At 38.3% G+C, this 15,760-nt stretch overlaps 1 protein-coding gene across 4 annotated transcripts in view; it reads left to right on the forward strand.

The window, feature by feature from the left end:
• The window catches only part of RC3H2 (ring finger and CCCH-type domains 2), a 47,916-nt gene extending 35,708 nt beyond the window's left edge, over positions 1 to 12,208 (forward strand). The window contains exons 12-21 of one of the 4 annotated variants that reach the window (XM_087869389.1): positions 788 to 1,221; positions 1,829 to 1,999; positions 4,029 to 4,145; positions 4,505 to 4,718; positions 4,955 to 5,039; positions 5,316 to 5,397; positions 5,485 to 5,619; positions 5,877 to 5,984; positions 6,082 to 6,230; positions 6,869 to 12,208. In XM_087869389.1, the coding sequence (XP_087725515.1) occupies positions 788 to 1,221; positions 1,829 to 1,999; positions 4,029 to 4,145; positions 4,505 to 4,718; positions 4,955 to 5,039; positions 5,316 to 5,397; positions 5,485 to 5,619; positions 5,877 to 5,984; positions 6,082 to 6,230; positions 6,869 to 7,064 (1,691 nt within the window). In that variant the 3' untranslated portion in view covers positions 7,065 to 12,208. Of the gene's footprint in view, positions 1 to 787; positions 1,222 to 1,828; positions 2,000 to 4,028; positions 4,176 to 4,504; positions 4,719 to 4,954; positions 5,040 to 5,315; positions 5,398 to 5,484; positions 5,620 to 5,876; positions 5,985 to 6,081; positions 6,231 to 6,868 lie in introns of all 4 variants that reach the window. The other 3 variants (XM_045791002.2, XM_045791005.2, XM_045791004.2) reach the window with 3 other exon arrangements.
• Positions 12,209 to 15,760: the final 3,552 nt, after the last annotated feature.

Genomic DNA, 15,760 nt, shown 5'->3' on the forward strand with positions numbered 1-15,760 from the left:
CTTAAATAAGTAAGTGAATCACTTACCTAGAATATCTACATTAAGAAATTAATTGGGGTGCCTGGGTGGCTCAGTTGGTTAAGCGTTCAGCTTTCAATCTCAGCTCAGGTCTTGATCTCAGGGTCATGAGTTCAAGCCCTGTGTTGGGCTCCATGCTGGGTATGGAGCCTACGAAAGAAAGAAAGAGAGAGAGAGAAAGAAAGAGAAAGAAAAGAAAGAAATCCATCCATCCTTTGGACTAAGTTTTCTTTCTGCCCTAAGAATCGATGATTCTGCATGCCAGTAGTTTTAAGATTCTCCTTCCTATGCATCAAATTTGGGGTCCATGGATGAACTTCAGGGAGTTTTGTGAATCCCTTGAAATAGTTTGCAGAATGTTTGGTCTGTATATACTTATGTATAATTTTGGAAAGACAATGCACAATTTTATAGATTTTGAAAGGTCTTTAACCTCTGCTCCCCAAAAGTTTTGAGTCAATAATGTAACTAACTAATTACATAATGCAAAACCTGTGGCAGTAGATGCCTTAGAAGGAAACTTACCATTCATCTGTTAACAGCTCTGTCTTGGGGTTTTGAGGAGCAGTTTAACAAGATAGTGAACTTTAATGATTTTCATATAGTAGTGTCTTGAAAGTATGTAGTTTCTTTCTAAGGCAGGGGTGATTAAGTAAGGTTCAAAGCTTACTTTCTTTTCCCACATTAAAGGCTGCTTTCAACTTAAATCTTTATAAAATGTTGGATTTTACTAAGATTACATTAAATACTCCTCTTTCTGATTTTCAAGGATACTACCCACCACCTCCAACGGTACCAGCTGGTGTGGCTCCCTGTGTTCCTCGCTTTGTGAGGTCCAATAATGTTCCAGAGTCCTCCCTCCCACCTGCTTCTATGCCATATGCTGATCATTACAGTACATTTTCCCCTCGAGATCGAATGAATTCTTCTCCTTACCAACCTCCTCCTCCGCAGCCGTATGGACCAGTTCCTCCAGTACCTTCTGGAATGTATGCTCCCGTGTACGACAGCAGGCGCATCTGGCGCCCACCTATGTACCAACGAGATGACATTATTAGAAGCAATTCTTTACCTCCAATGGATGTGATGCACTCGTCTGTTTATCAGACGTCTTTGCGAGAAAGATATAACTCATTAGATGGGTATTATTCAGTGGCTTGTCAGCCACCAAGTGAGCCAAGGACAAGTGTGCCTTTACCAAGGGTAAGTGATGATGGAAGTAGGAGAGTGCTACTGTAGTGTAGTGGGTAAGAGCCTGCTGTCACACTTGGTGTCATACCTCCCGGGTATAGGTTTCTGGCTCCTCCACTTCTGAATTGTGTGACTTACAGAAGTCACTTGACTTCTGTGTGTCAGGTTTTTCATGTTTGGTGGCAGTGATAGTAGTACCTACCTCATAAGGCTGTTGTGAGGATTAAATCAGAAAAACAAAGCCCTTAGAACTGGACCTGATACATATTAATGCTCAATAAATGCTATGCTTGGATAGGACACTGATGGGAAAGTAAAAAAAAAAATCTCCAAAATACAAGGACAGGCCTGTTTTCAGTATTCCCATGTAGATAGAAATGACTTCCCTAAACCAGAAAACTGAGTGCTCGGACAGTACTTTTAACATCACTGGATTCAATATTAACCCTTTCATTTAAATGCGTGGAGAACAGACTAAGGTGACTTCCCTACTGTATTTTTTTTTTTTTTTTTTGGTCCCAGAGATATAATAAACTGTTAACATTATTTCCACAGAGCATAGTTAAATTTATTTACTGCTCCCTAGATGATTAAGATTGTTTCTTTTATCCCCCCTTAGGAACCTTGTGGTCATTTGAAGACCAGTTGCGAGGAGCAGATAAGAAGAAAGCCAGAGCAGTGGGCACAGTACCACACTCAGAAAGCACCTCTTGTCTCTTCAACTCTTCCTGTGGCAACACAGTCACCAACACCACCTTCTCCTCTATTCAGTGTAGACTTTCGCACTGATGTAAGAAAGGTCTTAATCATTTGATGTTGCAAGGGCAGGTCAGACACCTGACCTCAGAGCACTCCTTCAAACCAGGCTTAGCTGTGTTGGCTGTTTTGCGTGGCTTGGTGTGTAGTCTAGTCTGCTCAGTTCTGTGAACACTGAGTATGTAATGAGCACTACAGTTAGGCATTGTCAGACTCTGAAGACCATGAAGTCACAGTCCTTTTCCCACCAAGAATTGAAAGTCTTTTCAGAAGTGTAGTTCTCATTGTTTTTCTGGTTTTAATTAATAAGATGTATATCTACCATTTATTGAGCACCTACTTGTGCCAGGCACTGTACTAAGCATTTCCATAATGTTATTTTATTTAATTCTCACAAAAATCTTAGAGGGCAGGTATTAAATCTGTATTTTTTAGGAATCCTACTCAGAGAAGTTAAGTAATTTGCCCAAGTAGTAAATTCAGCCTGTAAGTAGCTGGGATTTGAATCCTGGTCTGGCACGGGCATTTCTTCCCTACTTCACAAGAGGTACAGAAATGCCTACTGTTTTATTTTTGCAGTTCTATATCACTGTTACCCGTTGTTCTTGTTACAAAACAAGTTTTTGTACTAGGATCATTTCAGTGTACGCTGTTGTTTTCGGTACTTTTATATGTAGAACAAACCTTTTTTTTTTTTTTAAATTCCTATAGTTTGGTTGATTTCCCATTCCTACAGGCTCTAATATAAAAAATTTCTTAAAATCTTACTATGAAAAATTTCAAACACATAAAAAGTAGAGAGAATAGTATATAATAAACCCCATGTACCTATCACCCCTAATTATCTACTCAGCCAGTCTTGTTTGATTTGTACCCTCCCTTTCCTCTGGATTATTGAAAGTAGTCATAGACATCATATTTTTTCATCCATAAGTATTTCAATAAACCATTGAATTTTTAAACTAGATCCAAATTCCTCATCAAACTTAGATTTCTTTAGGCGCCTGGGTGGCTCAGTTTGTTAAGCATCTGCCTTCAGCTCAGGTCATGATCCAGGGTCCTGGGGTCGAGCCCCTTGTTGGGCTCCCTGCTCAGTGGGGACTCTGTTTCTCCCTCTGTCCTTCCCCCAACTCGTTCTCTCTACTCTCAAGTAAATATATATTTTAAAAATCTTCAAAAAAAACACCTTAGACTTCTTAAAAGCAGCTGAACATCTTGACAGCAGTGTAATGGAGTTGCCACTTGCTTGATACAAAAATGTATTTAAATTTTTTATACTAATGCTTTAAGAAATAAGTATTTCCCTGGGGAGCCTGGCTGACTCAGTCAGTAGAGCACGCGACTCTTGATCTTGGGGTCGTGAGTTCAAGCCCCATGTTGGGTGTAGAGATACTTAAAAAAAGTATTTCCCTGACACTCAGCTCTGCTATTTGCTAGCCATATGACTTCGGATAAGTAATTTAACCTTTTCGGCCTTGGCTTTCTGTATCTGTATAATCAGTAAACGAGATTTAATGATTATTACAACTTATTATTCTGATCCTGTAATTCTGACAGTCCCTTTAAAATTTGTTAACTTCCAGTTCCAGAGAGCTGCCTTTGAGTTGTTTTTTTTTTTTTTTTTAAATCTTGCATGGTTTATCATTTATATTCCCATATTTTCATGTTGGTCTTTTCTCAAGAGAATTATAAACTACCACTGTGGACTGTGGTCTGTGTGTGTTTGCTTTTTTCATTTTTTGGAGTACCTCGTCCATGCTTAAGGCATGCTGCAAATATTTGTTGATTGGTTTTGATAGTGTCAGTCGGGTTTCTTACGAGTACTGAAGGGACAAAGTAAAAAGAGCAGTCATTCTATCTTCTGTTAATGAACAATATAAACACAAAGTATAGATACTACTTGTTATGACAGTTTTTTATATTAATTATTGAAGATTTAATTGTTCACTGTGAAGTCCTATATATTCTGTAATTGTTACTTCTTTTTAGTTACAAGTTTTTAAGTTTAAGAATTGTACTAACTGACTATGCCTTTTTTTTTTTTTTTTTTTTTTTTAAATCAGTTCTCTGAGAGTGTGAGTGGTACAAAATTTGAAGAAGATCATCTTTCTCATTATTCTCCCTGGTCTTGTGGCACCATAGGCTCCTGTATAAATGCCATCGATTCAGAGCCCAGAGATGTAATTGCTAATTCAAATGCTGTATTAATGGTATGATTTGGGGGGGCGGGGGGATATCATGCATGTTGACTCAAGTTTTAGAGTGATTGAATGCTTTCATCTTCATATTGTTACTATATAACTCCTCTGTAAGCAGCAGAGTTATATTTAGGTAAGTCTGAAATACATTGCATTTGATGTTAAAATTATTTGAGCATAGTTCGGTGGTTTAAAATAGATGTTGGAATACCACTGAGATCTATAGCTAGTGTTAAATTTACCAGAAAGCTTAATTACATGTCTTTTGAAAGCATGTATCTGTATCACTAGCTGAAGTACTTGCCAGCAATCCCTTTATTGATTTTCTTTGGTTTGTGCAGGACCTGGACAGTGGAGATGTTAAGAGAAGAGTGCATTTATTTGAAACCCAGAGAAGGACAAAAGAAGAAGACCCAATAATTCCATTTAGTGATGGACCTATCATCTCAAAATGGGGTGCAATTTCCAGATCTTCACGTACAGGTTACCATACCACGGATCCTGTCCAGGCCACTGCTTCCCAAGGAAGTGCCACTAAGCCTATCAGTGTATCAGGTAATCCACCTTACTAATACTGATATGTTCTAACACTGTGCTTTTTAATCCTCATTTTGTGAGGTACAGAACATTTCCCTCCATTAATAATCATAGGAAGCTCAGAATTAAATGGTTTAGCCAGGAGAACATGGGTGGTTGGATAAAATTAGGGATCTTTTCTTAAAAATGTATGTTCACATTTATATAGTGGTTTTTCATTTTTGTGATCATTGTTTTTTTCTGCATTTCTGTAGATTATGTTCCTTATGTCAATGCTGTTGATTCAAGGTGGAGTTCATATGGTAACGAGGCCACATCATCAGCACACTATATTGAACGGTAATGTTACTCTTAATTTTCTCTTGGATTCTCTATTCTCAGACTTGTACGTTATCCTCAAGAGTATAGATCCTACCCCCTGATTATTCGTGAAGTATGTTTTGATGAATCTAGCTATATAACAAATTTCTGAAAGAACGTACATTTGGAATGACAACTGAAACTTTCAGGGTTGATCCCTTACCGAAAACATGTATGGCATATGATAGCCATTCCTGCTTTTGTTGCTTCATTGATTTCACTTTTATAACTCTATAAACTTGTTTCTCTTTAAAGGGACAGATTCATTGTTACTGATTTATCTGGTCATCGAAAGCATTCCAGTACTGGAGACCTTTTGAGCATTGAACTTCAGCAGGTAGGCTCTGTGTTGTTCAGCTTTGAATTCTTAAAAAATAAAATGGCGGTTGGAAGCTAACTTTACTTTTTTTTTTCTTTCCTGTAGGCCAAGAGTAACTCACTGCTTCTTCAGAGGGAGGCCAATGCTCTGGCCATGCAACAGAAATGGAATTCCCTGGATGAAGGCCGTCACCTTACCTTAAATCTTCTAAGCAAGGAAATTGAACTGAGAAACGGAGAGGTAAAGAAACTGAATCTCCCAGCTTCGTGTGTAATGTATTTACTGTTTGCTGTTGTGTTGGTTTCTGCCGTTACTTAGCGCATGTTAGTGTGCCTTTTTCTGGCGGATGATTGCTTTTAAAACTCAGAATAGAAATAAAATTGTAGTACCAGATTTCTTATATAATTCCTTATTTCAATCATTGGGATTCCCATTTTAATCTAAAAGGGAAGCCCCAGCTTCCACAGGTATAAAATCAGCATTTTTCTTAATTACAGAGTGATTATACAGAAGATTCAAGCGATACTAAACCTGATAGGGATATTGAGTTAGAGCTTTCGGCACTCGATACTGATGAACCTGATGGACAAGGTGAACAAATTGAAGTAAGTACCACAATTAGATATTTAGGAGGCTTTATTCCATTGGCAATGAAAGTGTAAAGTGCTTTCATAGTGAAGGATTAACATTTTATTTTCTTAGGAGATCCTGGACATACAGCTTGGTATCAGTTCTCAAAATGATCAGTTGCTGAATGGAACAGCAGTGGAAAACGGGCACCCAGTCCAGCAGCACCAAAAGGAGCCGCTGGAGCAGAAGAGACAGAGTTTAGGTGAAGACCATGTGATTCTGTGAGTGTTAGACAGATAATTCCTAACCAGTGGACGTAGGCTATAAATATTTAAAGAGAAATAGATGCAGTGTTAAATGCATTTTTGGCTTTATCCCGTGAGGGGAAGACCCTATGTAATAGGACATGATTGGGTCAGTCTCGATTTTTAGGAGAGAAGAGGTAAATTTGAACAAACATAGTAGCCCATTTAAGGGGCCTGAAACTTTATTTGTTGGGATAAATGTTGTTGTCCTCATGCTCCAGCATCAGATTATACTTTCTCAGTCTGGTCGGCAGACTTCTAGATGACAAAATGGAGAATTAAAACCTATACGTAGGATTTCCCTTTTTAAAAATCATGTGAAGATACTCTTGGATTTAATATTGCCATTTTATATAATTACTGCCAAAAATATGGGTTAGTCTGGAACTTGATAGTTTGTTGGCCTTAAATCAACCAGTATTTTATTTTTTGGAATATGATTTTTGGAAAGTGGGACTTTTTTCTTAGTGAACATGGATACTTTTTAGTGATAAAGACATGCCTTTGCTAGGGGCTCCTAAAGTTTGTTACAACTTGTATTAAGCATGTATGGTTATTCTTTAAAGTTTTCACTTAAAGCTAATTTGTTTTCCATGTCATTTATTTTCTCCCAGGGAGGAGCAAAAAACAATTCTGCCGGTAACTTCTTGCTTTAGCCAGCCACTCCCAGTGTCCATTAGCAATGCAAGTTGCCTCCCCATCACCACGTCTGTCAGTGTTGGCAACCTCATTCTGAAAACTCATGTTATGTCTGAAGATAAAAACGACTTTTTAAAACCTGTTGCAAATGGGAAGATGGTTAACAGCTGAAAGGAGGTTCATCTTTCAAATTTGTGACCATACCATGGAAGCATTTACACTAGCTTTTTATATATATAATATATATTATATAATGTATATTTTTTTTAAAAAAAGATATTACTGGGGGCATCCATTTCCTGTGGACTCTTTGATACTTCAAGCCCTCTTGCATTAGCATTATGAAAAAAAAAGAAAATTTACTTTACTAGGGTAACACGTTCACTTTCCAGAGGTGATTGGAATTTGGACATTTAACTTAAGCTTCAAGCAGCTTTTTATGAGTTTGTAGCAATCCGGTGCAGTAACTGAGCCATTTCCTATTTTAAATGGCTTCTATAGAAAATTAACAACTCAGTTATTAAACTAGCAGGATCCTACAATGATACATCTAGTGAAAGTAGACTTAATTAACTTATTTATTTCTATTTTGTTTTGCTGAGAGAAATTTCCATCTCATTCCAGCTGCTTTATTTATCTTTTTCATGGGACTTTGCATGGGTTTTTTTTTCTTTTCCTTCCTTCCTTTCTTCCTTCCTTCCTTCCTTTCTTTTCTTTTCTTTTCTTTTTTTTTTTTTACTTTGAAGAGTGGAGTTAGACGTTCTTACCATAGAATTTTACAGGGTTATATACTAGCTTTCTTTACTGCATTATATGTAGGAGTGTGGTGCAGTGCTTTTATCTGTAGCATTGAAATTTTTTTTAATTTTCCATTTTTCAAGAATAGTTTCTGCTTTGTTAATATTTATACACAGGCTACTTGTTGAAGTAAGTAATTAAATATATAACCAAGTGCCTAAGTCTTTCAGCTGATGTACTAGATATTAAATTCTCCTAAGTTATGCAGAATCGTTTTTACAATTTTGATAAATTATGCACTAATGTAATGGCAGTTTTTTAAAATGCAGATTTAAGCCTGTACATTATTGACTCTGATGACTTGGCAAAAGAATCAGGTGCTTTCAGCTTTCTTGAGAAAACCCTGTATGTAGCGTTTGCACTGACTAACAAGATGGTATTGCTGGTTTTTTTGTTTGTTTTTTTTTTATTTAAACTAATTAATTTAGATGTTCATTGCAATATCTTGGTTAAATATCGTTTATTGTTACTTCACGTTGGGGTTTAATTTTCCTTGTTTTCTGACTGTTAGGTTGATAAGACTATGAACCATGTAATAATAGAACATTGGCTAACCTTTATTCATACTTAAAAACACGAATAATTTCTGCCCTGCTAAATGTGACTGAAAAATGTTTGGACCTGGCATCTGGAAGTATGCAGTATGTTCAACCAGCCATGCCCCAGATTTGTGGGAGGTATTTTACTGAAACCTAAATTTCAGTCAACATTTGGAAACAAAAGCTGGGCATTCCTTCCTGGTGATCTTACCTATAGTTTGTCTCTTTGTTTTCCCCCCGGTTTCTTTGAGATTAGTTTGACTTTTATTATTATTTTTTTAATTAACTTCTGTGAAGTTGTTTACTCTGAAAATTGTACTGGAATATTTTAAGCCAAGCTGATCTTTCACCAGGTGTACTGTATGTAAGGGCTTTTCCTGCTAGCAAGATGCTTAAACAGGATCATGTTATTGGTCGTCTGAGCTATTTAGTTGTTTTACAAAACCACAGCATTGTATCAGATAAGATTTTGATAAAAAGTTTTGTGCACATTTCCAGGGGCGGGAGGGTTGACATTTCCCTGAAATTTCTTGATCAGAATGAGTAAATACTGGTGTTTGATAACCTGTCTTAATGAACATGCTCATAAGGTGACTGATAAGTTGTAAATATACCTGAGAAACAAAGGGGTAGTTTTGATATTCTGGTGTCAGTATGGAAGATCTTACACATTTATTTACTGTTCAGATGTATGAAGACGTTTGTTCGTAGCGTAACAGCACAGTAGCCTTGACTTCGTTTCCTTCGGTTAGTACTGTACCTTTTTGCCATGGCCAGTGCTCCCTATCCCTACAAAGACATTTTATTTATTTCACTCTGTAACCTGAAATGAATAGGAATGAGAGTTTTAAACCATGTTACATTAACTTATTTCTGACATTATAAATTAGCCTAGGATATTACAGGAACATGATTGTTATATAATTTATATCAGAACCCTTCTATAAATATGCGCTTATTACATTTAAAATGCTTCCAATGTACTTTATTTGCTGTTTGTATTTCCAAAAAGGATATGCAAACCAGTATGTCTATTTCATGGATATTTAAATAGTGAGATCTTCCATGTTGAAGGTAATGTATTTTTTTTTAAGATTTTAAAATTGCTATTTTGTTACAAAATAGAGACCTATTAACAGTTTGAGAGCTCCTTATGTGCCCTCAGGGAAAGAACCCTCTGTGCAACAGAACTACGCAAAACATCTTCAGCACGTTCTGAGGGTGAATATATACTACATAAATTGATCTTGTGTATTTAACCTTATCTTTTTAATTTTAAAATTGAAATTTTGAAACTTGGTTGTGCTCTGCTGGAGGGGTTTGGGATAAACTGCTTAGGTGTTTGCCTACTTGTCCAGTGAAATCACATTTGCATCAGTGTATGTATATACCTGCCAACCTTATTGATATGTCTCAGAATATTTATATTAAAATAATGCTTGTCTTGCAGCAGGTGATCCCAGAAAACAATAACGCCCTGTTCTTCAAATCTTACTCTGTTCTCACTAACAGCACAGGAATTGTTTCTGTGTCGGGATTATTCTGTATTGCATCCTTTATCTGTGTAGCAGCCGTCTTCTTTTTCTCATGGTGGGTTTCACGTAAGGAAAGACTGGTTCTCTGCCCCTTTCGAAGAAAGAGCAATTTTTCTGATCCTTCTTCAGAAAGTTACTCCCTGATGTCATGGAGGGAAAAAAAATTACAAATCAGACCAAGGATGTGACTTTTTAAATTTGGGTGCATTGTGTCATTTGACCCTTTTACCAGCATGTTGTGATGTACATATGTTTGAAATCAGTATATAAGGCAATAGGAGAGGAAAGATGTAATGTCGGTTAATTTAACTGCTTATGGTGCCTGTGGTCCAATTAGGAAAAAGTAGTCTGAGGTCTGGAAAGTGGGAAAATGGTGGGGCATTTGTTTTATTTTTTGTGTTTTTGTTTTACCATTTCTAAGTCCCACTTTGAAGGCCATGTGCCTCATTCAGATTCTGTGAATGTAGCCTCAGTAGTTCTCTTTTGTAATGTCAGTTCATTTTCTAAAACCTGAGAAAGTGATGTATGTATTTCGTCTAATTGGCACCTGAGCAGAGCAGATTCCCTTGCCTTTCCTGCCATGACTTCGTTTCAGTACCACCTGGTAAGCCAGTGTCATGCATGGAGTTCGTGCGTTACAATTTTCAAGAGAAGGTAGTACTTCACTGGGTCAGTGGCACTGATTTCTTTTCTAGTAGTTATTTACTCTCACAAGAGAATAATAAAAGAAACCTCACCTCCTGTACGAGAACTGAAATATCCCATTTGTATGGATCTAGTCACTTTCACTCAAATTTCGAGTTGATTCTAAGTATATAAAGCACATCCCAATTTTATATGCTGCCTTGAGAAAATTACAGGATGCACAGCAATTTCTAGGAATTTAAAATGGGATCATTTAAACATTTGAAAACGTTGTTTTAAAAACCATCTAGCTTGCTCTTGCATTTTAGATGTTAAAGCCCATGTTGTCTAGTTGACAGGGGTGGAATTGTAATGATCAGATTCAGCATGTGATTTCAACTTTGAATCTGAATATTTCTTCCCTAGCTTCTTGGTGTGGTTTTCTGAGCAGACTGTCACCAGTATTGGTAATTGAGCAGTTAAAGGGAAAAGTTGCATTGCAACTATGTATTAGTTTCCTGGAAGAACTTTTCTTGTGTTTTAGTGATTGAAGAGTGTTGATGGGATCACTTACTGTAACTCCTTCATAAGAACCCCTTCTGCAAGCAGAACACAAATGAAAGTGCTCAAGGAGTATCCCATTTTCTGGATAAATTGAATACATTTGCTAGTTATTCCTTTATACTAGCAGTTTCTTTGTATCCCTTTGCTGGCAAGGGAATACAAGGAGTCAAGGCCACTGATCGGAACACCCCACATTTGAGTGGAGTCTTATTTCTACTCCAAGAGCAGTTATTCCCCCAAATCCGAAATTGGCAACTTTTTTCTTTTTTTAAGTAAAATTTAAAAAATATCCTCAAACCAGTGGAACATAGACACTGGCTGCACTTAGTACTGCCAAAAGCCAAGGTCATTTGCATATATTCCATCAATCTGTCGAGAATTAGGCCTCACTTTATAACCCAAGGCATGGAAGTGCATGCATTCTCTTAGCTGGGCAAACAATTATACTGTAGTTGTGATACAACACATGTGGCTTTTATTCGTACTGCACATATCCACTGTACAGCCACTTGGGAGTATCGTGGTTAGCTTGCAGCAACTGCTGTCTGCATTTATACTGTTTATTGCATATTCTTTTCCCTGGAAGTGAAAGAGAAATGTTTTTCTTGTTGCATTGATTACATTTTATAAATTTGCTTAGCTGGAAAGTTTGGGAAAAGAGGCCTGTTTGTCAATTGTACAACCGATTGTGAAGCTCTAGTGTGAATATTTTTACGTCTGTATTAGACATTTTCTTTGCAAATCTATTGTTCGATTGAAATGTAAATGAAATTAAAGATGGTGTACACCCATCATGTAAAAAGCAGGCACCATCTCTAAGATGGATTTAATGCTCATTTTTAAGGCATATACTCAGCTTCTATTTAAAACTATAATTTAAAATAATTCTGTACAATGAAATGGGGAATATATATGGGAATAAATTCTATTCCATTTATTTCAATTTGAATTTCCAAATTGTAATGTTTCCCTTTGTGCTATAGGAATAGGATTAAATGGGGAAGGCTAGGATTTATAAGGCCTGTATGTGGGGGGAGGGCAGAGATGGAACAATGAGGGTTGTGACGATAGTGAATAGCAAAGAGTGAATCCGTGTGTTTTTGCTGTAGCACTGAAGTGAAGAGATATTAGCTTTGGCTGTTCACAGAATAGAGCATCATGATTTTCAGTGTTTGAGAGAAAATTGATGGAAAAAGTTTGCAGTACTTGACATGTATTTGCATGCACAAAATAAAATTATTTGTCCACCTTCAAAGTTGTTTTAGTGTCAATATTAAGTTCACGGTGCATTTTAGTTATATTGATATCCTTGGTATACTTTTTGGCTTAAATAAGCTACCGGGATACTCCTTGAGATTTAAACAATCCCCTGCCTCGGGGCACCTGGCTGGCTTAGTCAGTAGAGCGTGGGACTCTTGATCTTGGGGTTGTGAGTTCGAGCCCCGCATGATGGGGGTAGGTTGTACTTAAAATTAAAAATCTTTTTTTTTTTTTAGATTTATTTATTATTTGAGAGGGAAGGGCAGAGGGAGAGAATCTCAAGCAGACTTCCCACTGAGCATGGAGCCCCATGCGGGGCTCAGTCTCACAACCCATGAGATCATGATCTGAGTCGAAACCAAGAGTCCGATGCGTAACCAGCTAAGCCACCCAGGTGCCCATAAAATTAAAAAATCTTTAAGATAAATAAATAATCACCTACCTCATGCATACATGCCTGGGAAGGATCCGAAAGAATAAATAGACCAGGGAGGTTGGAATATTTTGCAATCCAGTCAGTCAATTCAATTATTCAAATACAGATAAAGTACTTTCTCTATGGCAGATGAGGAGATAGATAATTCTAGCAGTTCACAGTCTAGGGGAGGAATGAAATAGGACAAACTCATAAATCATGTGTCCTAGAAGTACAAAGACACTTCTGTGGAGCCTCAGAATATGAACAGATAACGGCCTGAGTGGATCAAAACACCATTTTCACTGGGCCTTGCCTGGTTGTACTCATTCACTCAGCTGATACATTTTAAGCTCCAGTCTATGCTGGTCATTAAGGTTAAAGGCCAATAAAACATGAACTCTTCCTCTGGAAGCTCGCAGTGTGGAAAAGGGAAAGACGAATCTGAATCAGCAGCTGAGGAAGCTATGTCCTAATGTAGGGTGTACGGAAACTTCAGAAGGGAAACTATGGGGCAGGTGGGGGTGGGCCAGGGGAGATGCTTCTTTGAGAAATGATCCCAGGCTCGACTTCGTAGGCTGAATAATATGTCACCAGGTAGAGAGAGGGAAAACACCGTGAGCACCTCTACCTTCACAGCAACCCACTCCAGCTTACTTAACAGCCCTTCACTGTAGCTCTTATCCTTAGTTTGTATCCGAGATGTGAAGTAACTTGCCCAAGACCTCCTAGCTAGAAAGTAGTGGAGTCCAAATTCAGGACTCAAGTCTGTTCCACCTCCCAAAAGTAGTGATGGATGGTGGGGCTTGGAGCCTGTTTTAACGGTGTGGCAGTGGAAAGAGTGTTTAAGGAACAGCTTAACTAACTCTTAGAGCACTTAACATGTTCCAGACACAGTTCTAAGTGCTATAGGTATATTAAAATCTAGGACCATTACTGTCACCACTTTACAGATGAGAAAACCAAGGCAGACACCTTAGCAAATTTGCCTGAATTCACATGGCTAGATGAGATAGGTAGGAATCTCTATGAAGGACATTAAATACCATAATAAAAAGACAGGGAGTCTTGGAAGTTAGATGATCTGAACAATCTGGGGTTTAAGAAGGATCATTTTGGTAGTAGAGTGAGGTGAAGCTGGAGATAGACCAGCAGGGAAGCCAGGTCAGCAATCTAGGTAAGAAGTGTTCAGAGCATGGCCCAGCAGGGATGGAGGGAGAGAGGTGGATCCGAGAAGCAGGAGAGAGCAATTGACAGGATTTGTTGTAGAGAGAAGATATTAGACATTACACATTACAGTGGATCAGATTTGGCTTAAGAGTCCCAGACCTCATTGCTGAGAACAGAGCCGTATTTGTGAGATGTGTAATCTTGTGTAAGTCCTGGAGTGACAGATCAGGAAGAAGAAGAGGAAGAACCACGGATAGTGGATCCAAGCAAAGGAGAGGGAACTTAAGGAAATGAAAGTTCAGGAAGATTTTACCTCCTTTATTGTACCTATTGGAGTAATTAGTATGCACTTTAACAAAGCAAAGGTAAAAACCTTAATTGAAAATTCCACAGTGCAGTGGTTCCAAACTTACTTGCACATTGCAATCACCTAGGGATCTTTTAAAAATCCCAAAGCCCAGAACACACCCCAGAGGGATTAAATCACAATCTCTGGGGGTGGGACCAAGGCATCCATACTTTTAAAGCTCCCCAGGTGCTTCCAATGTGCAAAAAAGTATGGGAACCACTGCTGTAATGAAAGAAAATGGATTTGGGACCTGTCTTAGCCAAGGTACTAAATAACATCCATTGTCAATTGTTCAGGCCCGTATGGTTCTTGGAGACATTCAGCAAATATCTTTTTGAGAATCTATTACATACCAGGCCTCACAGATGCAGGAGTAAGCTAGTCCCTAACTTCATGAAACTTACCTTATAGTTGGAGGTGTAGACAAGAAACAAATAAAAGGTGAATTTAGATCACGAGGAGTAATACAACCAGAATGAATATAATACAACCAGCTGATGAGATTCCGTAAGGTGGGGGTGATTCTCAGGACTGTAGACAGTTTTAGGGAGGGCAGGCTGCCAAATATTCCTGTCTGGATCTCTGATAAACATCTCAAACTTAAGCATGTCAAAGAATGAGTTTCTGGGATTCCTCCACTCCCCAAACTACACCTCCAGTCTCCACCCCACCCCCCACATTTCAGTTACTTCCCCCTGGATCACTGTCCCTCCCACTTAGTCCAGCAACAAATCCTACCAGTTCTGCCTTCAAAATATATTCAGAATTTGACCCCTTCTCACCACCTTCTTACTGCTGAGTAGTAAATGTAGCATTTTGTTTAAACATTCACCCGTTGAAGAACATTTGGGTTGTTTCAGATTTTTCACTATTACAAATAAAGCTGCTATGAACATTTGTATACGTATTTTTGTGTGAACACACATTTTTTGTTTCTCGTATTTTTTGAGCAAATAAATTGGTGTACTTGGGCTACCTCTCAAAGAAATGGATAAACTGGACTGATGGATGCAGTCTTAACTTAAAAATGGACAAATTCCTTCAACGTACAACTTACCAAAACAGATACAAAATCAAAAGTAAAATTGGAATAACTCTTTATTAGTTACCTATTGTCACATAACAACCCCTAAACCTCGTGGCTTACATAACAGCATCTGTTATCTCCCAGTTTCTGTGGGTCAGGAATCTGCGTGTGACTTCAATGGGTCCTGTGCTTTGGGTCGCACAGGTGTTGGCTGCGGCCACAGTCCTCACTGGCTCACCTGGGGAAGTGTCTGCTCCCGAGCCTACTCCCTGGGTTGTTGGCAGGATTCAGTTCCTCTCCAGCCGTCAGAATGATGAGGGCTTCGGGTTTTCGTTGAAGGCTGCCCTCGGTTCCTTGCCACTTGAGCCTTTCACAATCATGACAGTTTGGCTCATCCAAGCAGCAAACAGGAAGAGCCTGAGACTGGGGGAGAGACTGGGGAGGATGGGTAGAGAGGTGGCGGGGCGCTATAAAGTAGTCACTATCTTTTGTGACCGGATCTTGGAAGCAAGATCCCATCTCCCATTTGTCATTATTACTTAGAAGCGTCATTTGGTCCAGACCACCGTCAGGGACTGCTATAGCT

The sequence above is a fragment of the Ursus americanus genome, chromosome 18 (assembly GCF_024610735.1).
Source record: "Ursus americanus isolate L20-20 chromosome 18, mUrsAme1.1.p, whole genome shotgun sequence".
Classification (NCBI taxonomy): Eukaryota; Metazoa; Chordata; class Mammalia; order Carnivora; family Ursidae; genus Ursus; species Ursus americanus.